Below are 27,939 nucleotides of genomic sequence, written 5' to 3'. Positions count from 1 at the left end.
AAAACAAAACAAAACAAAACAAACAACAACAACAAAAAAACCCAAAAGAAAACACTAATGAGGGCACCAGACAAGAACTACGTTATTTTATAAGAGATTTTTTTCCATTAAGAAACAAAATATGTATTCAAAGTTGTATTTTAAGCTTAATTCCTTTAAGTAAAAGATCAAACCTTACCTAGCTGAGAGAAAAAGAGAGACAGAGGGAGAGAGAGAGAGAAATGTCAAAAAATCTTTTATAAATTGAAAATCAAAATATAAATTACCTTTATAATATGTTTGATATTTAGTAATCCTTGATTCCTTGCAGCTTAAATGTGCTTGTAGAGGAAATATCAGAAAGCACCCAGAAAGTGTGGGATTAATTCCATTTAAATAGTGGAGTTTGGAGCCAATGTTTCTGACTTTGGAACCAGTGTTCCCCAGGAGAGTTTGGGCACACACAGCAGCTTGTCCCTAGTGCCCTGGGACACCTCCTTTTCTGTAATTGGAGCCAGGCCCTGCACATGAGTCTGGGGACAGCAACTTTTCCTTAGTGCCCTCTCCCTTCTCCTTCCTGTGCGGCTGACATTTCCCCCATTGGAGCTAGGGTCCCACACCTACAGCTCTTTGCTCCTGGTGACTTACCCCTTCCTCTTCCAGAGCCACTGATGTTTCTACCACTGAACCTGGGGTCCTGTGCATGAGTTTGGACACAGCTACAGTTGAACTGAGATCACTTCAGAGATCACCCATCCACAAAGCATCTCCAAGAATCACCACAACTGAACCCCCCAAAGCAGCACAATTCCTTCCTTCCTTCCTTCCTTCCTTCCTTCCTTCCTTCCTTCCTTCCTTCCTTCCTTCCTTCCTTCCTTCCTTCCTTCCTTCCTTTCTTTTCTTCTTTCTTTCTTCCCATAATAAAAGCAAGGTAAAGGAATTTATGACCACTAAGGGACATAATAATGAATACTAGAACAGTTGTTAAACACATTATGACTAAGAAAACATGAAACACCACAAAATCATTAACCTGACAGGGATTAATTCACACTTTTCAATAATGAGCTTGAATATTAATGGTAGCCATTCCTGAATCAATAGACACAAACTAACAGATTAGATCAGAAAACAGGATCCATCTCTTAAAGTATCTTCAAGAAACTCACTTCAACCTCAAAGACAGACACTACTTTAGCATGAAAGAACAGAGAAAACTACATTTCAAGCAAACAGAAACAGGACAATAAGCAGGTGTTGCTATTCTATTATCTGATAAAATAGACTTCAGACCAAAATTAACCAAGAAAGAAAAAAATTCACTTCATACTGATTAAAGGAATAATCCATCAAGAAGACAATGATAAATTCCAATACAATTCTAAATATATACACACCAAACAAAAGGTATACCTAACTCCTTAAGACAAATTCTAGTAGATAAAAAGTCAGAGATCCTAACACCGTTATAGTGAGTGACTTCAAAATCCTGTTCTCACTAATAGATCATCTAAAAATAATAAGTAGAGGGGATGGAGAGATGGCTTAGTGGTTAAGTGCTTGCCTGTGAAGCCTAAGGACCCCAGTTCAAGGCTTGATTCTCCAGGACCCACGTTAGCCAGATGCACAAGGGGGCACATGCGTCTGGAGTTCATTTGCAGTGGCTGGAAGCCCTGGCACACCCATTCTTTCTCTCTGACTCTTTCTCTGTCTGCCGCTCTCAAATAAATAAATAAAAATGAACAAAAAATTAAAAATATAATAATAAGCACCAAAATATTGGAGTTTATCAAATGGACCTAACAATTACAGAATATTCCATTCAAGCACTACAGAATATGTATTTTTATATCAGCCCATGGAACTTTCTCTAAAACAGATTATATATTAGTGCACAATGCAATTCTTAGCAGGTATATGGAAATTGAAATAACTCCTTATATTCTATCTTACCACAATGAAATAAAACTGGAAATAAACAAGTAAAACTGCAGAAAATACACAAACTCATAAAGATTAAACAACATACTATTGAATAATGAATGATTCACTGAAGACACCAAGCAGGAAATAAAAACATTTCTATAATTTATTAAAAAGGAAAACATAACACACCAAAACCCATGGCAATGATGAAAGTAAGTCCTACATCCTGGTTGCCTACTAGAAACACATAGTAAGACCCTATTGCTGAAGACATCACATGTCTCAGTTGCAGGACACTGACAAATCAAGCTAAACCTGAGTGGAAGCTCCCTCTCGGCTGAGTATTTACAATGCTAGAATGTGCTTTGTAGGTTGTTTGGGGGAGAAAAGTCATCAACTCTTGACTAACAGTGGACCCTGTGACCTATACAACTGGCCAGCCTGGTAATAGGAGTCTACCTATGTAATAGTGATTGTTATGGGAGTAACCACTTGCTCTGTGATTGGATCTGAGGTCCACTCCACAGAAGAGTATTCATGCCTGGTACTGAAATCCAAGTTAGCAAGCCAGTGGCTGGGAAGGCATATAAACTCGAGTGGAGGAGCCTCTGGTGTTGTTTGGCTAAATGTGTTTGTAGCTACTGAAACAAATGGAGTCTTCAGCAATAGGGTCTTACCTTCTAGTTCTAATGAAAAACCAAAAACAATGACAATGTTTGTATTTTTTTTTGTGTGTGGGGGGGTTTATCCAGGGCTTCCTTGGCCCACAACTCACTAAGACTTTTCAATAGTTACCTATGGCTTTTGAAAGTAGCAGTATCCACTCACACAGGGTACATCTGTTCTAGCTCTCTTTTTAAATTACATTTTTAACTAGCAAATCAAATAGTGGATTTCTTTGTGCTTTTTTCTTATGTCTTTAGTTTTAGTTAATGTTCTTCTTCTTCATCCTTCCACCTCTGTCCACACTGAAACCCTTCCATTTCCTGTCCCTCTACTTTCTTTTTAAAAAATATTTTTATTTATTTATTTTCAGGGAGAAAGAGCATGAGAAAGAGAGAAAGAGAGAGAGAGAGAGAGAGAGAGAGAGAGAGAGAGAGAGAGAGAGAGAGAGAGAGAGATGTGTGCACCAGGGCCTCTAGCTGCTGCAAAGATCTCCAGATGAATGTGCCATTTTGTGCATCTGACTTTATGTGGGTACTGAGGAATTGAACCTGGCTCCTTAGGCTTTGTAGGCAAGTGCCTTAATCACTTAGCCATCTCTCCAGCTCGTCCCTCTACTTTCATATCACATGAGTTCCACTTTCCCATGCCTTTAATACCTCTCACCTCATCTTTAATTTTGAGGAACTTTCTCTTGCGACACAGGCGGTGTCTCTGATTAGTACTACCTGAAGCTGGGATCTACACAGGCTCATCCACAGTAGACTTGGTTGTGGGCTAAACTGTGTCTAGGTAGTGAGTAACTACTCTGCCACTGAATTTACAGCCCCAGTCCTTTTTTTGTTTTTAATTGTGAGACAGGATCTTGCCAAGTTGCTCAGCCTGGCCTTGAACTCACTGTAGTTCATTGTAGGCCTAGATCTTTTGATCCTTCTGTCTCAGCCTCTTAAATAGCTAGCATTATAGGTCTGTGGTATCAAGCCTTGCTCCATGTTGTTATTATTATTTTTTTTTAAATCATTAAAGGTGCCCATGGCTTTTTACCATGGGCCACAGAATTTGGATAAGTGTGTTTTAATAAAGATTACTGTGTTTCTCAAAACTAAATCACATCCTCCAAAGACAATTTGTTTTCAGGAAAGGAAAGGATTAGAACTTCCATTATCTTTTATCTATAAGCCAAAGGACAATTTTGAAACTATGGTTTGGAGATAGATGAGTGTTAAAGCATTTCCAAATGAAAAGTTTCTGATTCAAAGAGGCTCTAAGGGAACCATGGTAATTGGATACTTAATACTGGTAAAACTGCAGCTAAGATAGATAAAGTCTTACCCAAATCCATAATAAGGTATTACTGTTCTTCTACAAAAAAGAAATAAAGCTAGCCTATATAAACCTTTAGTATTCTGCAGATAAGCTATCCTATATGTTCTATTAAGTTGGCAAAATAGGGGACTGATTGACTTAAGCTAATTTGAGAAAAATGTATTAATATTTAAAAGGAGGATAAGTGGAATTGAAGAAGACATGATTTTGCAGTCTACAGTATAAACATCCCATGAAAAATTAACATATTCAACTGCTGTCTGCCAAGGCCTGGGGCAGATTATGGTCCCTATACCGGCTGTGAGAGGCTGGAGGGGCCAGCCTCATTGCTCCTACTTTCTGGTGGCTGTGTGGGAACTTACCATCATAGCAATGAGGGCGCAGATGTAACTTTGCTTCATGATAAACTGGAATACAGAAACCATGGCGTGAACTCTAACACTTCTTTTTTCCTCCTGGCTCCTTTCCTCTTCAGATTCATCTTTCTTGTCCTCTTCATCTTCTTTCTTTTCTAGATGGAAAAAATATTACGTGACTATGCAAACAAGTGACATCTGTATCATTGCCCCTTGCAGAGCAGCACAAGTGTGATTTTGGCACAGCCTTTTAATGCAGGCATTGGGCATTATTGACAACTTAAGCCAAGTTGGACATGGTGGCACACACCTTTAATCCCAGCGCTCAGAAGCTGAGGTAGGAGAATCCCTATGAGTTTGAGGTTAGCCTGGGCTACAGAGTAAGTTCCAGGTCAGCCTGGGCTACAGTGAGACTCTGCATCAAAAAACCAAAAAATAGGGCTGGAGAGATGGCTTAGCAGTTAAGTGCTTGCCTGTGAAGCCTAGGACCCGGGTTCGAGGCTCAATCCCCCAGGACCCACGTGAGCCAGATGCACAAGGGGGCGCATGCGTCTGGAGTTCGTTTGCAGTGGCTGGAGGCCCTGGTGCGCCCATTCTCCCTTTCTCTCTGTATCTGCCTCTTTCTCTCTCTGTCTGTTGCTCTCAAATAAATAAATTTTTTTTTGAATCCAATAAATAAATAAATAATAAATAAAACCCTTAGTTTTGATTGGTGAGGGTCATGGAATCTAGGGTCCAGGAACGCTGTGAAGAAAATTTCCCTCGGAGACGGTTGTGGGAAGTACCCTTTAAAGGTTTCCAAAGGCCCACATCCTGCTATTCACACCTTTAGGTATCTCTCTCTCTCCTTGAGTCATGAGCTTCCAACAGACAGAACACTCTGAAAGTGACGGAATGTCACTTCCCAGATTCCATGCTGGTTTTGGCAATGCCGAGGACTGAATACAGGGACTAGTGTACGGTAAGCAGCTTTCCACCACTGACAGTCCCAGCCCTCTTCCCCACCTCGGGGTGCAGATTAAAGGATTGTGGCTTTTATCTCTGGCATCTTCCCTCAATCTCCTGTTCTCAGAGGTGCTAGCTGCCATGTTGTAACTGCCCAGTGGAGAGACAGGGCTGGTCAAGAGTCACAGGAACCCGAAGTCAGCTAGTAGTTATACAAATGGTCTCAGACACAGAAATAGGAGCCCTCTCCCAGGTGGGCCTCCAGGGGAGACAGGAGCTGCCGCCAGAAGTATGACTCAGAACTTTGAGCCTAGTCACACCCAGATGCTTGACCCAGAGATGCTGTACAGTGCTCATTGTAAGTCCCTGAGTAAGATGCCCATCTTGCTTTCTTGTTTAAATTAACTGGGCTACCTATACATAGATTATCACATGGAGGATTTTTTTGAACATCATGAGATGAAGAATAAGCCAGTGGTCACATATATTGTCTTACACAGGCCCCCAAGGTCAGGCTTCTTTAGGTGGAAGCTCTTTATCATTCATTTCTCCAACATTAGAACTGGGTAGGCCCAGGGTTCGTGTGGGTTATGGACAATCATGAAAACATTAAATGAATTGGATTTGAGGGTTACTAGCATGCTATGCTATTGCTCTGGATGTGATAATGTTTGTGTGGATTTTAAAACTTTCCAGGATTTGTTATTATTTTTTAAAGTTCAATTCTTGTTAGCAGTTGTGTTCTATCTAGATGTTCTTGTGATCTATACATCATGTGTAAACAGAAGAGTGTCTTCACTATACCCTGAACTCATGAAGCACTAGATGTCACATAATGCCCACTTTTGGATCCTGCCCTTTAGGACTCTCTGGTGCTTGTGCTCTGCTCTGGAGATCACACTGAGGAAAGCTCTACCTGTTCTTGTTCGTCTATGTCTCCCTTCCAGCCTGGCTGCACAGTACAGCACACACATGCTCCAGCCTGAGTGGGAACAAACAGTAGCTTCATACTGTATGGAGTTAGTTCACAGGTTCAGCCTGGGTATGTGTAAGGCAGGAGCTGACCTTGATCTAACCTCACTGAAAATTGTGAGATAATCTGACTATTGTAGGCTGTCTTGTTAGGAACAAGCACTCTCAGGGCAACTGCAGGAAATACAGATAAAAATCATGAAGAACAGAATATCAGAATGGGCCTGAAAGGAATTATGCCAAAGGTCCCCAGAGAAAGCTTAATGTATCATTGATGCAAATTAGCAAGCTGGGCTCACCAAACACAGCATGTTGGCCTATTTTAACTCTGAGTCCACAAAATAGAGAGAAATACTTGCTATAATTTTGCAGTCACTCTGCTGTGTGTCAAAAGAGCCCCTTTCAGCCTGATTGTACACTATAGCACATGCATGCTTACAAAGATTCTGCTATTCTTTCTTCTCAAAGTTCAGCTAATTCTGTCTTTATGAATTGGTGATTATTACTACCATGGCAGGAAATGGCAAGAGAGATCCAGCCAACCATTGCCTTAAGGACAATCTCATAATGATTCCAGAAATTTCCATGTCTAGACCAGATATTCAATTGGTCAACTATCTAGGTTAACCAAACAAAATGCTGGGCAAATCAAAGTCAAGTGGCAGGGGCGAATCTCAGCTGCAGACTATTAATTTGCCATATCTAAGGATGTTATCCTTTCCTTCTGGTCTTATTTTTTTTAACTTATTCATGTTTTTAAATTTCCTTGTTTATATTCATCGTACATGGTATTGTGTATGTAAGGCCATTTTCATACAAATTTATAATAATGTTGAGCATATTTCCTCCTTTACCTTTGCCTATCCACTCTCACCTCTCTTCCCTCTCATTATCCCCATTTGCTCCCCTAGGTAGTCTCACTTCTGCTTTCATACTATATACATGTACATGAATTATGTATTTATATAAAGTGTAGGAATCACAAATGAGCATAACCTACATATTTATTTTTCTGAGATTGCATTAATTTGCTTTGTATGATTATCTACTGTTGCATCTGTTTTCCTGCAAATGAAATATCTGTTTTTCTTCCAGGCTGAAAAAATATTATACCACATTTTGTTTATCCATTCTTCTGTTGTTGGGTACCGATGTTAGTTCCACAGTTTAGCTGTGTGAATAATGCTGCAATAAATTTGGATGTGGAAGTAACCCTGTTATACATTGAGTTGGATTCCTCTGGGCAAATATTCAGGAGTGGTATACTGGGCGAAATAGTGGGTTTTATGGTAGATGTATTTTTATTTTGTTGAGGAATCTCCCTATTGATTTCCATAGTGGCTGAACTAGTTTACATTCCTGCCTGCAGTGCATAAGGTATCTAATTGTCTACATCCTCACCAGGATTACTATCTTTCTGAATGACTGCCCTTCTGACTGAGCAATATGAAATTTCAATGTAGTATTAATTTTAATTTTTCTGTTGGTTACTGAGGTTTTCTTCATGTTTATTGGCATTTGTATTTCAGATTTGGGGAACTGATCATTTATTGATGATTTGATTTCTCATAGTTAGTTTCTTGGACCCCGTGTATGTATTAATTCTCTGTCAGATGAATAGATAGCAAAGATTTTCTTCCATTTTGTAGGTATTTTCTTCACTCAGTTACTTGTTTTCTTAGCTATGCAGAAGCTAATTTCATGTATTTTCAATTGTCAAATATTGGTATTATTTCTTGAGTGACAAAAATCCTATTCAGAAAGTCTTGCCTCTGCCTGTATCTTGAAATGTTCCTTCCCCTCCCTCTACTTTTTTTCCTCTAACAGTTTCAGAGTTTCAAGTACCACATCATCTTTGATACATTTAGGGTTATTTTTTTTTTTTAACAGGGTAAGAGATGGAGATCTAGTTTCATTCCTCAAAATGTAGATGCCCACTTTTTCCAGAACCATTTGGCTGATTTTTTTTCCAATGTATGTTTTTGGCATATTTGTCAAAAATCAGGTGGCTGTAAGTACATCTTTGTTTTCTATTATACTTCATAGATTTAAGTGTTCAGTTTTGTGCCAGTGCCATGGTGTTTATGTCTTTATGTCTCTGAAGTGTAACTTGAAGCCAGGTATGGTGATGCTTCTAGCATTGTCCTTTCTTTATGGGAGGAAGGGATTTATTTCAAGATCCATGGGAAGTTCCATAATGGTGGAAGAGAGAAACCACCAACAGCCAGCAAACCCCAAAAGCAGAAAGCACAAACTGGCAGCAAACAGGACCCCGGAAACTCAGGATACTTTTTTTTTTTTTCTGGGTCAAGCTGAGATTTTATTTCCATTTTACAGTTTTCATAGCCAAGGGGAGAGTGAACGAACAAGATGTGGCAATTTGCATATCAATCATTTCTGTAGTCAGGCCACCCTAACAATGAACTCCATTTTATTTTGTTTTAGCCTAAACTGTCTTTCCTTCTTATTGTCCCTTCTTCGGGCACTTTCTGGACAGTTCCTTCTTTGGGATTTTTCCAATCTGCTGACAAAGATAAATTTTAGCTCCTTAGCAATTACCTCTCACAGTAACTCAGTGAATCCATCCAACTTTTAGCTTCTTTTCAATCAACACAACAACCTGCTTGAGGGGCTGACACATAATAAATGCTTATTAATTATCTGTTGAATGAATATTATACCTACTAACTTACATCCTCACAATATTTATAACATTTATTATTATTATTTTGGTTATTTGAGGTAGGGTCTCATTCTAGCTCAGGCTGACCTGGAATTCATGATGTAGTCTCAGGGTGGCCTCGAACTCATGACAATCCTCCTACCTCTGCCTCCCAAGTTCTGGGATTAAAGGCGTGCACCACCACACCTGGTTAGTTTATAGCATTTATTATTAAGAATAGTAAATATTATACATAAATGTGTGCAATATTATTATTGAGTCTCTGCCTTATAGTTAAGTGTCTCAAGTGTGTGGGGAAGACAGTACAAGTAAGATAATTACTCTCCCCAATTTTCATAAATTGAAATGGCATCTGTGGACTAACTGGCTTGTATAAGAAGGTGCAGTTAGCATTACAACTCAAAGACATATCTGTGTTAAAGTTCTTACTGTAGGGCTGGAAAGATGGCTTAGCGGTTAAGGTGCTTGCCTGTGAAGCCTAGGACTCAGGTTCAATTCTCCATGTCCCATGTAAGCCAGATGCACAAGGTGGCACATGAGTCTGGAGTTTGTTTACAGTGGCTAGAGGACCTGGTGCACCCATTCTCTCTCCTTCTCTCTCTCCCTCTCTCTCTGCCTCAAATAATAATTTTTTTTTTAATTTTTAAATTTTTATTAGCAGTTTCCATGATTATAAAAAATATCCCATGGTAATTCCCTCCCTCCCCCCTGACACTTTTGAGCTTGATTTCAGATCTCCCCCCAGAGTCACCTCCTCCAGCCAGGCTGCTGGAGATCAGCATTGTCTTTTTTTTTGCTCAGGATTGCTTTGGCTATCTGTGCTCCCATATGGATTTTAAGATTGCCTTTTCTATTTTTGACAAGTGGCATTAGAATTTTGCCAGCAATAGCACTGACTTTTTAAATTGTTTTTGATAATATAGCCATTTCCATGATATTAATTCTTTCAATCCATGAGCATAAGAGGTCTTTCCATCTCCTAGAGTTTCTTCAGTTTTGTTCCTTAGTGTTTTAAAGTTTTCACTGTAGATTTTTTTCACTTTATTGTTTAGGTATCCAAGGTTTTTTTTTTTTTTTTTTTTTTTTGGAGACAATTTTGACTGGAATTGGTTTCTAGATTTTTTTCTAAGCATATTTGTTATTACTATATAGGAAGTCTACTAATTTTATATCTTATTCTTTAATACTGCCAATTTGCTAAAAGTGTCTATCAGCTCTAAAAAGTTTTCTGGTGGAGTTTTAGAGTCTTTTGTATACAGAACAATATCATCTGTAAATAATCATACTTTGAGTTCTTCCTTTTAAAAATTGTAAGTCTTTAATCTATTTCTCTTGTCTTATTTCTCTGGCTAAGACTTCAGGTACTATATCAAATAAACACGGAAAAAGCAGAGACCCTTGCCTGGTCCTTGATATTAGTAAAAATATTTTGAGGTTATCTGTATTTAGAATAATGTTATCTATAGCCCTCATAGTCCATCACTTCAGGACTTTTATCATGAAGGAATTTTGGAGATTTTTCAAAACCCATTTCTGAATTTATTGAGATGATCATGTAATTTATGCCCTTGAGTCAATTCATGTGATTTATTTCATTTGTGTTTTTATTTTATTTTGTTATAATTTCATACATGTTTATAATATACTTTTATCACATTTACCCCATTACCTTCTCTTATTCCCTTCCTGTTCCCATTAAAACCCATCTTGATATATAATCCCCTTACTATTTTTATGCATTTTTTGTGACCCACTGAGTTAAATTAAGATTGCGTGCATGGGCATGGGTGTGGGACTGGGTTAGTCACTGGAGTATGGACAAATTAACGGTGGCTATACCATAAAAGGACATGACTCCTGTCCTCTACAAATCTTAACTACTGATAGGTACTCTGGGAGGAGTGGAGTCCCATGATAGAATGTTGACAACTTCAAACTTGTACAGGTATGAGAGTGATAGCCACACTATGTCCACAGACAGCATTCCACAGCACTCCTCCCCATCCTCTGGCTCTTACATCTTTCTGGGACCTCTTCCACAATATTCCCTGAGCCTTGGAGGGGTGATATAGATATTCCACTTAGGGTTGAGCACACGCTAGTCACTTATCTCAGCACTTTTGCCAGCTACACATCCCTCTATTGACATCTGCCTACTGTAATCAAGGCTAAGAACAACACTGTTCCATGGGCATGAACATCAATATTTAGGAGGAAGAAGGAGGAGGCTTCTCCCATCCCTGAATACCACCTGCCACAACTCTGAACATGGGTTGGGAGAATAAGAATATCACTTCTATGACCTCTGGAGAAGGCAAGGTCACCACTGCCTTAGCGGCTGCTGTAGTTCTCACGTGTAGAAACTCACCTGTTGACCTGAGAGCGTTTTGCTTGCCTTTCATCTCCAGGGAACTCTGCATACTGAGAGCCTTTGGCCATCCTTCATCTTTGTGGAGCTCTATCATCCTTAGTGCCTTCAGGCCATACTTTAATTCCCCATTCAAAAGACACAGACTAGGGACTAGAGAGGTGTCTCAGTGGTTAAGGCACTTGCCTGCAAAGCCTAATGACTGGGGTTCAGTTCCCCAGTACCCACATAAAGCTAGATGCACAAAGTGGCACATGTGTCTGGAGTTCATTTGCAATGGCTAGAAACCCTGGCATGCATTCTCTCTTTCTCTCCTTGCAAATCAATAAATAAAAATGTTGAAAAGGGACATAGCCTAGCTGATGGAATTAAACGACAGAATCCAGTTATTTGTGGTCTTCGGGAAACTCACCTTACTGTCAAAGCAGATGCTACTTTAAGGTGAAAGGCTGAGGAAACATTTCCTAAGCAAATGTGGTTGGGAAATAGGCAGTGCTGCTGTTATAATACCTGGAAAAATCAGCTTTAAGACAAAACTAGACAGAGGAGGGAAATAAGGTCACTTGATATCTACTGAGGGCACAGTCATAAAGATGATATTATAATTTTAACATATACACACCCAGTACAGGAATATCCAATTTCATAAAACACTCTTAGAGGTAAAACTACATATTAACTCTAGCACAAAGCAGTGGGTGATATAAATAACCCACTCTCACCAGTGGACAGGTCATCCAGGCAAATAAAAAATAGAGAAACATATGAATTTTATTGAGAGTTTTGGCACTTATGTTCATCAGAGATGGGTCTATACATTTCTTTTTTGTTGTATCTTTATATGGTTTTTGTTTCAGGATAATATTGGCTTCATAAAAACAATTATGTACCTTTTTTTCCTTTTTATTTTATGGAATGGCTTGCTTGAGAAGCACTGGTATTAGTTTTTTCTAGGTCTGCTAGAATCCATCTGAGCCTAGACTTTTTTTTATTGTTATTTATTTGAGAGAGTGAGAGAGAAAGAGGGAAGGAGGGAGGAAGAGAGGAAGAGAGAGAGAGAGAGAGAGAGAGAGGGAGAGAGGGGGAGAGAGAGAGAGAGAGAGAGAGAGAGAGAGAGAGAGAGAGAGAGAGGGAGAGAGAGAGAATGGGTGCGCCAGGGTCTTCAGCCACTGCAAACGAACTCCAGACACATTTGCCACCTTCTTTATCTGACTTACATGGGTCCTGGAGAGTTGAAACGAGGTTCTTTGGCTTTGCAGGCAAACGCCTTAACTGCTAAGCCATTTCTCTAGCCCTGCGCTTAGACTTTTTATAGCTGGGAGATTTCATATTACTTCCTAATTCTCATTGCTTCTTACAGATTTGTTTCAATAGTTTAATTTTGTAGGTCATGCACTTCTAGCAATTCATCCTTTTTAAAAAAGTTTTCCAAGTTAATGGAATTTTTTTTTTTTAGATAAGTATTAATGGTTTTCTGAGTTTCATTTGATATCTTGTGTAAAAATGTGTTCCTTTTCAACTTGAATTTTATTTATTAATTTGGGTCTCCCCTTTCTTTTTGTCAGTTTGGTTAAGGGTTTGTCAAAATTGTTTATCCTGTGCTGGAGAAATGACTTAGCAGTTAAGGTGTTTGCCTGTGAAGCCAAAGGACCCAGGTTTGATTTCCCAGGATCCATGTAAGCCATATACTGAAGAGATGCATGCATCTGGAGCTTGTTTGCAATAGCTAGAGGCCCTGGTGCACCTATTTTCTATCTTCTATCTCCTTGTAAATAAATAAATAAATAAATAAAAACTTATTTATCTTTTCAAATTCTTTGTCTCATTGATGCTTCATTTTTTTTTTTGTCACATACATTTCATTAAGTTCTTTCCCAACCTTAATACTTTCCTTCTGTATACTGATTTTTGGTAGGTAGTTATTGCTTTCCCAAGGACCTAATGGGAACATTCAGTTCTTTCTTTGAGCTCTCTCTGATTGAGAGAGAGAGAAAGAGAAAGAAAGGGAGGGATAAAGAATTGTCATGATGGGACCTTCAACCACTGTAATTGAACTCCAGATGCGTGCTCCACCTCGAGCACTTGTGCATGTGGCCTTGTGCCACCTTGTACACCTGGCTTATGTGGGATCTGGAGAGTCAAATGCGGGTCCTTAGGCTTCACAGGCAAGTGCTTTAACCGCTAAGCCATCTCTTCAGCTCATGATTGCCTTCATTTTACTCCATGATTTTTGTATTTTGTGTATTCATTTTCCTTTGATTTAGGAGTTCATTTCATTCTTGATTTCTTCTATGACCCATTCATAATTCAGTAGTATTGTTCAATCTCCACGAGTTCTGCTATTTTTCTTGCTATCGATTTCTAGAAATGCTCCAATAATGATCATAGAGAATACACTAGCTTTTTGTTGTTGTTGAGATGGTCTAGAGGTGGGAGAGAGAAAAGGAAAACAGAGCAGGACAGGACACAGCTAGCTCACTGTCCTGTTAAATTGATATTGCGTGTTAAAATAAAAGAGGAATAAATGTGAACGGGAGAGAAGTGGGTGGGGTATAGAGTCTGAATTCAGTCTCTTGCCTGCTTGCCATTTCCAGCCTTGATTCTTGGTGTTTCTTCCTGAGTTGTCATATGCCATCACACTCCTGTGTGGTCCTTCAAGGATTGGGTCACAGGTGCTGGTCACACTTCTGGGCAGTCCTTCAGGGGTTCAGTTGTACATGGTGGACTTTGCCCTGGGTGTTCCTTCCAGATGTCTGTTGTGTACATTTGGACCCTGTGTCTATATCCCATGCAGATTCTGGCTCTGACTAGGTTTCCTACTGCTGGATCCTGAGTACAGCATCTTCCCCACAGTCTAGAGGTATTTTCCTTGTCCAGTTGTAGTACATGATTCTGTGACACTTGCACTAAGCTTTCCCAGAGACTGTTTCTTAGAGGGTCTGAGGTTGACAAGCTACCAACTCAGCAGGAGCCACCCCACCACCCTCACTGCTGAGAGGGAAGCAGAGGGATTTCAGAAGTCTTTCCTCTCTCTGCTGATAATCTGAACAATTGTTGGTTGTTCCCCCCACCCAACACCCATTTTTGTCTCTTTAAAATTTCTGTTACTAAGGCCCTTCATTTTATTCTGTGATTCTGGTCACTCCCTCTTACTGGGATTGGAGAATTTCCCAGCTCTCTCTTATATCTAATGAACAAATGTCAAAAACAGAACAACCCTCCCCACGACACATTTTAAAAAGATTGTTTAAAAAGTTAACCAGGGACTGGAGAGATGGCTTAGTGGTTAAGCACTTGCCTGTGAAGCCTAAGGACCCTGGTTTGAGGCTCGAGTCCCGAGGACCCACATTAGCCAGATGCACAAGGGGGCACAGCGGCTGGAGGCCCTGACGTACCCATGCTCTCTCTCTCTCTCTATCTGCCTCTTTCTCTCTCTGTCATTTTCAAATAACTAAATAAAAATAAACAAAAAATATTTTTAAAAAGTTAACCAGAAAAGCTATGAAACCAGTAAATAAGTGGATGACAGATGATAGATAGATAGATAGATACATACATACATAGACAGACATACCCACATACATAGGCTTAATACTATAAAAAAGTTAACATGTTACCAAGTGTGGTGGCTCATGCCTATAATCCCAGCACTTGGGAGGCAGAGGCAGGAAGACTTTTCTACATGTTTGAGAGTAACCTGGTCTACATAGCAATTTCCAGGCCAGTCAGGGCTACATAGTGATACTCTTGTCTCAAAAATGTTAACATGTTCCCAGCCCTTGGGAGGCAGAGCTAGGTGGATCACCGTGAGTTTGAGGCCATGCTGAGACTATATAGTAAATTCCAGGTCAGCCTGGGCTAGAGTGAGACTCTACCTTGAAAAACAAAAACAAACAAACAAACAAAAAAAAAAACCCCAAACATGTTTAAGTTTTTTTTTTTTTTTTTTACTTTATGTTTCCTGTGTTAGATTAAAGGACACAGCACAAACAGCAACACGTTGGTGCAAAATACAGGTAGAACTCACAAAAATGAGCTTAATTATACTGACCATGGATGACAATATTTCTATTTGAAAAATTCAAAGAACCAAATCAAACAAGAATCAAAGAGAAATGCCAAGCTTATGAATAAGAGGGAAACGCAGGCCTGGGTGTGACCTGTACCCTCATGCTAGGCTGGCCTACCTGAGGACTCCTCGGAGGGCTCCCATCGGTACTGAGGGGTGGAGTACAGGTCAGCCTTTGCAGGGCCATTCTCGATGGGCAGACTGGGGTGGATGGTGTGGTAGTCCACGGGGTTGCCGTTCACGGTCACCAGCAGGCCCTGTCAGGGAGCGTAGGAAGAGGACAACCATGAGTGCCGTCTGCCCTCCCGGCAGGAGCTCCTTTCCTGCCACACTCCACACATAACACAAAAAGGAAGATTTGACTGGAAGGTGAATGATTTAGTCAATTACCCAAATATTTTATTAAGATGAAGCCTGGAGTCCCCCTCTTCCAAATTGGGCTCCCATAGACTGGTCATAATAACATGTGCGCCCGATCGTGGTGTGTTCCTTGTCTTTTCTATCAAGTCCAAACTTGTGTGAGAGACTTGCACAGTCTTTCATGGCCTGGCCTGAGTTCTCCAGTCTCAGCTCTCAGGCTGCCTGGTTCTCCATGCTTCCCTGTGCCTAAAACCACTTTGCTCCTGCCCCAAATTCCACAGTCTCTGTACAGGGCTTAGCAAATGTCCTCTAGTTCTCAGGTGAGATGCATTAATTGCAAGGCTGTAGCTCATTAAGTGCAAATACCTGTGTTGTTTTCCACCTGTGACTCTCTGGCATTATATTTTATTAGATAAATATAAACATTTACTTAAAAGACTTTCTATTTATATAATAATTAACATACCTACAGAACAAAATGCTTAAAAACCAGCCCCACTCACAGATTTTCAAAATGTAAATGTATTTTGTACATTACATTCAGTCTCATATTATATGAATCAGCACTTTTTAATCATACTAAACCAGATGCAACTTCTGCAAAAGGAACAAACTTATAGAAACTTTATAGATATTTCAAACATATCCAAAGGATCTAACTCCACTTGTCACTTTTAAGTCAGGTAGGTAAGCATAAATGATAATTCTAAGGATATACTAACATCAGATGGTTTGTAGTCATCTTGGGTCATGGATAAAAGCTGCAAAAAGCAATGCAGGACAGCATGTTAATTGGTAAGCTGGAAGCAGTATAACTTACACATGTATCCATACATTTCTCAACACACTTACTCATTTCTCACAGGTTGGATGCCCATAGGTTAAAATTGCCATGCAACATATAAAAGGAATTACAAGAACTGGATGCTTATTTTTTAGTGATGACAACAAATAAGCAACAGGAACATAAACTTTTGGAAATTATTTTTTTCTGATAGTCTAAGGTACTTAATTGTATGCTCCTTAAACTTTTTGACATATCTGTAGAATTTTGAAAGTATTTCTCAAGAAAGAAGAGTCTGTTAATAAAAAGACATATTGATTTATACAGAGGTTACTTGACTAATATTTGTATATTCTGCACAACCAAATAATTATTATATGACTGTACTTTTTGACCATTTAGTGCCAAGTGGTCTGGGGTTCTCTCAAATAATAATTAGGACAAAAATGGCTCTACAACGTTTTGGAGTCAGGACTCACATTTTAAAATATGAGTGTCTCAAAAATTGAAACTGAGGCTTTTAAAGGTAGCTATGTATCAGTTCATTAAAAATAAGAATCCCATTATATGCTAGCACATTAGTACAGATTAATCATATATATATATACATACAAATGTATATATATATATATATATATACATATATATATATATATATATATATATATACCAAATTCTGAAGAATGCTGTTGTCTTATACTTTTTCATATATTTTAAATGTGTGACAGGTAGTCAGTAACTGTATTCTCATATCTGTTTCTGCTTTAGTCTGCTATGGTTTGCTGCTTTAGGTGAGTATATGAGGAATATCTGGCTTCACAAGAAATACATTTGGAGATGGAATAAGTACTTTCCTCATCTATTCAGATAGTTACAAGCAGTCTTCTTTGGGTTGACACCAAATTTACCTAGTGGTTATCATAAGGGCGAATTTCAGAGTGGAATCTGAAGCCACCTAAGTGAACTTTCCCCTGGACCTACCTCACATTTTGAGTGGGTCTTTTTACCTATGCGTTGTTGTGTCAGGCAATGCTAACGTTGAAGCTGTTGGTTCAAATAGTTAACACTGCCCCATGAACTACTGACGCATTCCATTATGTGGTATTTAAAAAGCATTTTAAGGGCTAGAGAAATAGCTCAGACAACAAAGTGCTTGCTTTACAAGTATGAGAACCTAAGTTTGATCCTATGAACGCACATTAAAACAAAGCCAGGTATGGTGGCTCATGCCTGTAATCCTAGCACTGGGGAATGGAGAGAAGAGGATCCCTCAGGCTCAGTGTCCAGTAAATACAGCCTAGTTGATGAATTTCAGGCCAGTGAAAGACTCTTTCAAGTAAAGACAGACTGCATTCCCAAAAAATGACACATGATGTCTTCTGAACTCCACCTGCACATGTGTACTCCTGCACACACACTCGCTCACACACGTACACCTGCACACACACTCGCACACACACATACACCTGCACACACAGAACCATGCTCACACCTACGCATATACAAAGCAAAAGCATACTGATTATTAAATAATAATTAAATATGATTCCACATTTACAAATCACATTATTAAAAGTCATTTAAAAAAAAGTCATGAGAAAAATCCTTAAATATTGGGAAGTCATTGAGGTCTAAGTGGTGGATAGAAGTTTCCAAAGTTGTAATTTTTTTCAAATGTTTACAGATTACACTTGGCATCAAATGCAAATCACTGAAGTAACAGACCCACTTCAGTCATCAAATATTATCTGCCATATATCTAAGCCACATTTTGTGCATCAGCTGTGAACACATGGCAAGCTCAGCTCACAACGCCTTCAACATATCCTGTGCTTCTCATCAGGACGGTTTTCTATATGTGACCTACTAGGTACATGTCCCATTTTGTCTCACAGAATGTTAAACAGACATGCACTTCAAGGTTAAGAAAATTAATATAGTCACATGTTGTTCAGTGACTGGGCACAATCTAAGAAATGTATCTAGATCATTTGCTTTTAAAAATATTTTATTTTTTGTTAATTTATTAGAGAGAGGAAAAGGCAGATAGAGAGAAAGAGAGAGAATGTGTGCTCCAGGCCCTCCAACCCCTGCAAACAAACCCCAGATACATGTGCCACCATCTGGATTATGTGGGTACTGGGGAATTGAACCTGGGTCTTTAGGCTTCACAGGCAAGCACCTTAGCTGCTAAACCATTCCTCCAATCCCTGATCATTTGTTTTTGTGTGAAATAATCCTTCCTTTATTTCTCACCCTTTCTCACCACAGGACAGTGGCACAGAAAGAAGGGGCAATATGTTTTGGAGAAACTCACCTGCCCTGAATGCATCAGAGAGTCTCAGTTCTCTAACATGCTGGGAACAACCTGATGACCCCATTCAAGAATGGGAAGAGTATCTGCCTTCACAACATCACAAATAGGCCACTTAAGCAGGTAAATACAGCACTAACCAAGGTTAAGTTCAAACTGACTGGTAATAATCGGAAGGTCATATGACCTATGTATTACACATTGCTTACACATTACAGAAGCAACATTTTCTGTCATGTTACTCATGGCTGCCTCAGAAGGTTGAGGGGTCCATAATCATATGTGGATAGAGCTTGGGGCTTCCCCTGAGTGATTGTGAAGTTATTACTGTGACTGGCTACTCAAAGTAGTGAATGGAGTTTTGCAATGCATTCTAACCCTGAACTTATCATCTCCCAAGGACCAACAGCTTGCTTCTTTATTTGTTTTAAATATATTAACTTTTTAAAAATAAATTAGAGACATTCATTTTAGGGTTTAGAGATTTCAGTAGAAAGCTCAGATATAAAATTGTGCTCTTCTCCAGGTCTGGTGCAGGCAGCTGCCTGCTTTAGAAGCCCTGGGTTCCTCTCTGACAGTGTGTTCTGAGACTAGCTGTCCTCAGTGGACTATTGGAACTACAGACCCACAGTCAATAACAAAGCACAGACAGAAATCTGAAAGAGGAGTGATGGTGTCCTGCTGTGTAGCTTACTTTTCTTTCATCTGTTGGGTAATGGGTTGCATACCACAGGCTCCGCCTCCTCTCCGCTGTGTTCTGGTTGGGGCTACAAGCCAGGTCTCCATCTTCTTCCTTAAGCCTCTCTTCTGGCACCTGAAACACAGGATCATGGGAGCAGCTCTGCTTCCCAAATCAGACCTGCAAACGATCCGTGTGACCAAACTGTCCATCTTTATCCCATATGGTGAGTTTTCAAAGTTAGTGTACGATATGGAAAGGATTTAATTAACATCCTCCTAAAATAATGAAAATAATTTCCTGTACTTGATAAGCACATCAGTTTGAAATGTTCTCTGATCCCTATGAAGCCACATGTTACAGAATGGGCCATGATAAATATTCAGTTTATCAACATGTTTGCTAATCCAATCACAGAAAAATAACTATGTGACTGGTTCTTAGGGAAAGAGCTTTTATAATTATTATTTTTATTTATTTGACAGAGAAAGAGGGGGAGAGAAGGAGAGAGAGAGAAACAGAGAGAGACCGAGAGTGGATGTGCCAGGGCCTCCAGCCACTGCAAAGGAACTCCAGATGCATGAGCTCCCTTTGTGCATCTGGCTAACATGGATCCTGGGGAATCAAACCTGGGTCCTTTGGCTTTGCAGGCAAATGCCTTAACCGCTAAGTCATTCTTCCAGCCTAAAAGAGCTTTTAAAGAAGAGCACATTTATCCATGCAAGCCAGCCATCAGCAACCTTTAAGACTTTACTTACTTTTTTTTTTTTAAGAGAGAGAGAGGAGAGAGAGAGAGAGAGAGAGAGAGAGAGAGAGAGAGAGAGAGAGAGAGAGAGAGAGAGAGAGAGAGAGAGGGAGGGAGGGAGAATTGGCATGCCAGGGCCTCACATTGCAATTTAACTCCAGATGCTTATGCCACCTAGGGCATGTGTGACCTTGCACTTGCCTCACCTTTGTGCATCTTGCTTACGTGGGCTCCGGAGAGTAGAACATGGGTCCTTAGTCTTCACAGGCAAGTGCCTTAACCACTAAGGCATCCCTCCAGCCCTACTTATTTATTTTAATATTTTTATTTATTTATTTGACAGAGAAAGAGGGAGAGAGAGAGAGAGAGAATGGGTGCACCAGGGCCTCCAGCCACTATAAACGAACTCCAGACATATGTGTTCCCTTGTGCATCTGGCTAACGTGGGTCCTGGGGAATTGAACCACAGTGTTTTGGCTTTGCAGGCAAACGCCTTAACCGCTAAGCCATCCCTCCAGCTCCTTACTTGTTTATTTTTATACCAAGGACTTGCTATTTACTCCAGGCTAGCCATAATATCACAGTTACCATGCCTCGGCCTCCTGAGTTCTGGGATTAGATATTTCTCTAGGGAAGATTCACCCAGAGCTCACACATAGAATGAAGCAAGAACACAGTCAGCAAAAGGTAACTGTTTCCTTGCTTAATGAGACAGACATTTGTCTGAGTTAGTCAACTATCCAAGGACAATAGATAGATCAACCTAAACATTTTTGGACTTTGCAATAGTTCAAAGTGATATATTCAGTATCCATTGTCTTTTAGCATATATTAACCTGATATTAATGAATATTCATGCAACAATTCTATTTTTCACTTTCAATACAGAATGCATTATATGGCATGTGATATTCAGAGCTGTTATAAAAGAGTCATTATAATTGAGGACTGCCCAGCTGCAGGGTAATGTGAGTATTAAGTGTGTTTAAAGAGTATGTTTATCCAGGCTAGGTGGTGTATGCTTTTAATCCCAGCACTCGGAAAGCAGAGGTAGGAAGATCACCACAAGTTCGAGGCCTCTCTGTAACTACATAGTGAATTCCAGGTCAGCCAGAGCTAGAATAAAACCTTACCTCGAAAAAAAAGAGTATGTTTAAAATTGGCTATATTAAGTTAGGAGGGTCAGCAGGTCAGGTGTAGTAAGTATATTTTCAACTTGCAGATATTTTCAATTTATGATGGTCTTATTGGGAAATAACTTCATTGCATGTTGAGAATCTTCTGTATGACATTTAACCCTTGACATTTTTATATTTCCCTCCTCTCTATACTCACATGATAGTTGGCATTTTTTTGTTGAATGTACCAGGGCATCTGAAACTATTTTGTGATTAGTCTCTTGTCTTCCCACATTATCTCAAGAAATCCTTCTGTCTCAGTCCATTTAAAGTACAGAATGAAATGGTGATAGTAGTATCAAGACCTGTATTTTATATATACCTAGAAGACAGCAGTTTGTAATTCTACTGTTGTCTGTGTATCCCAAATGTTAGATAGCCTTCTCAGCTTTCTGACAGTTCAGCTCCAAAGATAACTTATAGCTGTGATACTAAGGTACCACACAAGACTGAGGAGGATTTAATTAACTATTTTCTCTCTCTGCTTGGAAATAAGTAAATAATTAAAATATTTAAAAAGAAGACACAAGAGAAGACTGACTTTTTTTGGTCACTGGCAGAGAAAAGAGGGAAGCCACACAGGCTTTGATTCTCTCCTCAAAAGTAGCATTTCCTTGTTGGGACTCCTGTTGGGAACAAACTAGTTGTCAGTGGTACCTGAGGGAACTGTCCAACTTTGTCCCATACCACAGTGGCTACAGGCATCAGGGAGCTGGGCTTTCACTACAGCATCCTCAGAAGCTAGGGGGACTGCGGAAACTCCGGTCACTAGGATGTAGCACTGTGTGGTCATGAAGACTAGAATTTCATCATCAATCATGGGCTTGAGTTTAATTTGTATAATTCAATAGATGTGTGATATACAAAGAATTTATCTCTCAAGCCTCATGTTTTCCTCAGCTGTGAGAGGAGCATGCTCGTAGACTGAATGATAGAATATATGTAAACAGCCAAGCAAGTTTCCTGGTGACTCCCATGTTTGTCACCAACCACAACTTGTAACGGCAAGCACACAGTGGCATTAGTGAAGGGATGCTGGTTTTTTGTTTGTCACTCAATACTCTTTGCAGAGTTAGAACCCTACGTGCAGAATGCTAGGTTTATGTCAATTAGTCAGTGGATAGTAGGAATCATTTCCCCCGGAGGTTCCAGGGTACTTTGCAGTCAAGATCAGGAAAACCTTTATGTCCTTACAAGGGGCTCTTGTAGCCAGATGCGGATCAGGGTGGCCAGGGTGTAGTACATCACCAGCAGGAGGATGGGATTGGCGTGGTGATACCAGGACAGCTCTGGGTTTACTATGATCTTCCAGGTGCTGGAGCAGTCTGTTTGGATAACTGATTTGATTCCAAACAACCTGTTCAAAAGGAAACAAAAGTGCTTGAATGTTTCAGTTGGCTGCAGGTTAGCTTCACTCATTCTAGTCTAGATACGTTACCACATAATTACATAATAGGTGCAGACATGAGTAACATACATGCACATTACATATCAGCTGAGAAGCCCTGAGACATGGGCATGAGTCTTCCAAGTCAGGAGGCTGGTCTGGGAAGAGAGACTATTAAGACTCCATACTGTATTCAAAGATTCTCTCCTATGGCTGGAGAGATGGTTTAGTGGTTAAGGCACTTGTCTTCAAAGCCAAAGGATCCAGGTTTGACTCTCCAGGGCCCACATAAGCCAGATGCACAAGGTGGCACACCCACAGCCTTTCTCTGAACGAGGAGTTGCCATCTGAACTCCAGCAATTCTCCAGCCCCTGCTCCCTGCAGGACTGAAGTTGTAGGTGTGCGTGGGACATGCCCAGGTGTTTGTGTGGGCCAGAACTCGGTGAGAATCAGGCCCTGTCAGGCCCTCCTGCATGTGCTGCATGCAGTGGCTAGAGATCTGGGCACACCCATTCTCTTTCTCCATATGCCTCTTTCTCTCTCTAAAATAAATAAATAAAAATAAATATAAGTAAATATAAATATTTAAAAAGATTCTTCCCTATTACTGGTGTGTCACTGGGTATTAATACGCTTCCTTTTCTCTTGATGGTACCCATGTAACTACCATTGTATTTATATTTCCCTAGTGTCCCCACAATTAGTATCTTTGTAGTCATAATTTGAATTTCTACTATTGTTACTGTGTGGGCTTATTTAACTACTCAGTTAAATCTCAATTTCTTCCAAAAAGTAGGCATGTCTTGTCACCTTGCTTTCAGGACAGTGTCTAGAGGAGAGATCACTTAGTGTGTAGCCAGTTAACTGAGTTAATTGTACTAAGAATAAGTTACACCATTGAGGTACAATATCTGATCAGTGTTATGGGAGGGGTAGAGACTCTGGGATGGTAAAGTTATTGCTTTAAAAAATAATGAAGACAGGGCCAGGCATGGTGGCGCACGCCTTTAATCCCAGCACTTGGGAGGCAGAGATAGGAGGATCGCAGTGAGTTTGAGGCCACCCTGAAGCTACATTCCAGGTCAGCCTGGGCTAGAGTGAGACCCTACCTTGAAAAACCCAAGAGAGAGAGAGAGAGAGAGAGAGAGAGGAAGTGAGCTGGAGAGATGGCTTAGCTGTGAAGTCTAAAGAACCAGGTTTGATTCCCAAGTTCCCATGTTAGCCAGATGCACAAGTTCGTGTGTGCATCTGGAGTTTGTTTGCAGTGGCTGTACACCCATTCTCTCTCTCTTTACCTGACTATTTCTCTCTTTCCCTCTCTCTCCAATAAATAAATGAATGAAATATTTTTTTAAAAATGAGAGAGGGAAACAAAGAGATACTGCAAACACCAGCAGCTGTTAGAGAGAACTATTGCTGCTGCTTGGAGCCCACATGCAAACATGTAAGCATCCACGTCCCTAAGTCTCAGGCGACCACCTGTATAAAGCTGATATGAAGACTAGCCACAGGATTATTTCCTTGGCATGTGCGTGGGTGGTATGTGCGGTGTGACGCATGTGTAGTGTGTGGCGGCTAGAGGAATGCTCAGATGTCCTCCTCTACCACTTACCCACGTCTCTCCTTGACTCACAGCCTTTCTCGGAACCAGAAGCTGCCATTTTCCTGAATTCCAGCAATTCTCCAGCCCCTGCTGACCCACAGGACTGAAGTTGGAGGTGTGCGTGGGACATGCCCAACTGTCTGTGTGGGCACTGGGCAATCAAACCCCAGGAGAATCAGGCCCTGTCAGGCCTTCCTGCATGTGCTGTAAGCACTCGTACTGGTTACTCACCTCCCCAGTTCCGAGCCACAGGACCTGTATGTTGACTTAAAAATCTACCTTGCACTAAATCTTGACACACTTTTAGAAGTTTACATTTTAATTGCAATCAGCCCTATTAAAAATGAATTATTGAAATGCCAACTATGGGGTAACACGTTACTGAGTCCAACTAAATGAGAAAATATTTTGTTTCAAGTTAGACTCAGTATTAGCTAATTACCTAGTGCTGACATTATGGGGGCAAATATTGAAATTGGACATACTTCTACAGCCTAGCCATAAAATTCACATATTATGTAGTAGAATTTTTGTGAGATATATTTCTGTCAAATTTCATTTATGAGCAATTTTAGTTTTTTTCAAAGCTCTATAAATAATCATTTACTTTGAAACAAGATTTTATGATGCTTGTTAAATTTTGAAATGGTTTATTTGTAATGCTAATTTCTACTATATAACTAGAATGTTCTTGATTTCATAATGGGAAAATGTATAAAATATGATTTATTAAATATGATGTATTAAGAATTCATTTTGATGTGTAGTTTTGTAAGAATAATTAAAATTTTCACATGCTAAATGGGCTTCACATTTTTCTATTGTCTGAACATTTTCTAAAATAACTTCCCTTCAATTTTTAAAAAATTTATTTATTTATTCATTTATTTGAGAAAGAGAGGAAGATGGAGAGAGAGAGAGAGAGAGAGAGAGAGAGAGAGAGAGAGAGGGAGAGGGAGGGAGAAATATGGGCACTGTAGGGCTTCTACCCACTGCAAAGGAACTCCAGGTGCTTGCACCACATTGTGCATCTGGCTTTATGTGGGTACTGAGGAAGCTAACCTGGGTCCTTAGGCTTTTCAGACAAGCACCTTAACCGCTAAGCAATTTCTACAGCCTTCCTTTCAATTTTAAAAAGAAAATAGTTTATTTATTTGCAAGAAGAGACAGACGCAATGACGGAGGGAGGAAGAGAGGGAGAGGTAAAGGGAGGGAAAGAGAAAGAATGGGTGCACCAGGTCCTCTTGCCACAGCAAACACATTCCAGATGCACATGCCACTTTGTACATCTGGCTTTGTGTGGGTACTGGGGATCTGAACACAAGTCAGACCTGGGCCAGCAGTAGGCTTTTGCAATCAAGTGCCTTGAACCACTGAGCGATCTCCCCAGCCCTTTTTGACTTTTATCTTACATTATGCATTCAGACTTAAGATCTTCAAAGACTACATGCTCTCTCTTGTAAGTTTTCAGTCTTCTCTGTCAGCATGTGCTGAATTGCTAAACACAGATTTTAAAGTAAGCTAAATAGAAATTTACCATTCTTCAGAAAAAAATCTAAATTAGAATGAAACTTTCTTTTATTATGTATCTTTTTTCTGAAAAGCAAAATTTATTGATCAAAGCCCAGCACTGGATGAGCAATGGATGGTGGGTAATCAGGACCCAGGATACATTGCAAAGGAATTGCTAGATTACCTATGAGTGCAGCTCTCGCTCCAGCCAGAGCACCTTCTCTATGGAGACATCAGTAGACACTGGGGAGACTCAAAACTCATCAAAGCAGAAAGTCAGAGGCTGCCAAGAGCTTAACACTAAAGGTGCATTCTAACACTCACTTAAAGGCTCAGGAAATCTTTGTGGAAATGGGGGGCAGAAAGAATGTTAAGAGTCATAGGGTGGGAAGGCTTACTGTGAAGTCATGTCTTCCCAACTGGAATAGACTAGTGCATTCATGATTTCACAATGATTACCAATCCCCACATGGAGAAGGACCCTCAGTAGAATGGGGCAGACAGGAGACAGAAGAGGATAACCTGAATGGGAATTCAACCAACTTACAGTATGTTCATATATTAAAGTTTTCAATCAAAATTATAAAAATAAAAAAAAATTCATTTGTGTGTGTGTGTGTGTGTGTGTGTGTGTGTGCGTGTGTGTGTGCGCATGTGCCCTCTATTTAATGCAATTCTGCAAGGTCATTAGGTTGAGTTAGGAAGAGAATCAGAAAACGGTGAAATCATGTCTATCACTGGTTGTTGACAAGCTTCATTTTCTCTTGCTGGTGTCCACATAACTATCATTGTCTTTGCAGTAGTACTTTCACCATGGCTCCATGGCAAGTTTCTTTGTGGTCATGACTTGAATTTCTATGATCTTCATGGGCTTGGGTTTGTTTTGCTACTCAGCTAAATTTCAATTCCTTTAAAAAGGATACATGTCTTGTCATGCTGACGTCAAGAAATTGCCTGCAGGATAGGAGGCTTTGTGTGCAACACGCGAAACTGAACTAAATACACTAATAGAAGTTATACCACTGCGGTACGATAGGTGACCATGGTTATGGGTGTTGAGATTAAGGGATGATAAAGTTCTCATTTTTTCAACAGAAAAGAAGGAAAGAAAGAAAAAAAGAAGAAAGGAGGGAAGAAGGAGAAAAAGAGACAGTAAGGAGCTGAAAGTACACAAGCAGTTGTTAGAGACATGTTGCCACTGCTTAGAGTTTCACACTCATGATTTGAGTGCTCCTGGTATAAGAAATAAAAACACAGAATAAGTATAGAACAAAACCACCAAAGAACCTACGGTATTTTATCTACACATAGAGTAGGTAGGTTCTGTTCTATATTAGATGCAAAACAAGAATCTTGGACTTTGTCTTCTGAACGCATCAATAAATCAATAAATCAATGTATGCAGTCAAGAAATAGCATTATTTTAGAAAATCTGAGAATTCAGAGACTGTGGATTGGAGATGGTTTGTCCCCCAGAGTTTCATGTGCTGGAGGCCTGATACTGCAGGGTCTAGTGGGAAATTTGTGACCAATTAGGGACATGTCCTCTGTCAGAATTGTGGGGCCCTCCATCCTTCCTGGGTTCCTATGAGGTGATGTGCTTTCTCCCCTCCATATGCATTCCCGGAGTCTCCCACAATACCCCCCCATAGCCAAGCCAAGCCCTCACATGTGAGAACTACCTCAGGTGTTTTGTCATAGTAATGAAAGACTAAAGAAATAGTCAAAGATTCCAGTATTCCATAAAGTCAAGGTGAGGCTACCTGGCTGGTTCCCCCAAGATCCCCCAGGGTCCTTTGCTCAGAGCATCATGTCCAAAACTCATTCATTCTCTGTGCTGAAGGCAGCATCCCAGAAGAAGGAAATCTCTCTCATCACAACCTCTGACTGTCTTTCCTCCCCAGACCCCAGCATCTCTGTTCCTCTCTGGGGCCTCTGTGGACTCACTACAAGATGCCCCTCATCACAGAGTACTTACTTGCCCCCTTTTCGCCCTCTCAAGCACTCATCACATCTGATAACACACAGCAACGAGGAGCTGGCAGGATGTTTATTGTCATTTGCACGTGTTGGCAGATTTGTAAAACTG

The 27,939-nt window shown here is 40.1% G+C and overlaps 1 protein-coding gene across 11 annotated transcripts in view; it reads right to left on the bottom strand.

The window, feature by feature from the left end:
• Positions 1–27,939, bottom strand: part of Piezo2 (piezo type mechanosensitive ion channel component 2) — a 428,243-nt gene that overhangs the window by 113,666 nt on the left and 286,638 nt on the right. For 10 of the 11 annotated variants that reach the window (XM_045144701.1, XM_045144707.1, XM_045144708.1 and 7 more), the window contains exons 8-12: positions 22,542–22,704; positions 19,440–19,559; positions 16,370–16,408; positions 15,406–15,544; positions 4,257–4,405 (exon numbers count right to left, since the gene is read on the bottom strand). In XM_045144701.1, the coding sequence (XP_045000636.1) occupies positions 4,257–4,405; positions 15,406–15,544; positions 16,370–16,408; positions 19,440–19,559; positions 22,542–22,704 (610 nt within the window). The remainder of the gene's footprint in view (positions 1–4,256; positions 4,406–15,405; positions 15,545–16,369; positions 16,409–19,439; positions 19,560–22,541; positions 22,705–27,939) is intronic. The other variant, XM_045144703.1, reaches the window with a different exon arrangement.

Source organism: Jaculus jaculus, chromosome 2 (assembly GCF_020740685.1).
Source record: "Jaculus jaculus isolate mJacJac1 chromosome 2, mJacJac1.mat.Y.cur, whole genome shotgun sequence".
NCBI lineage: Eukaryota > Metazoa > Chordata > Mammalia > Rodentia > Dipodidae > Jaculus > Jaculus jaculus.
Note: the sequence above shows the minus strand (reverse complement) of the source record. Positions and strands in the feature narration are given on the sequence as shown.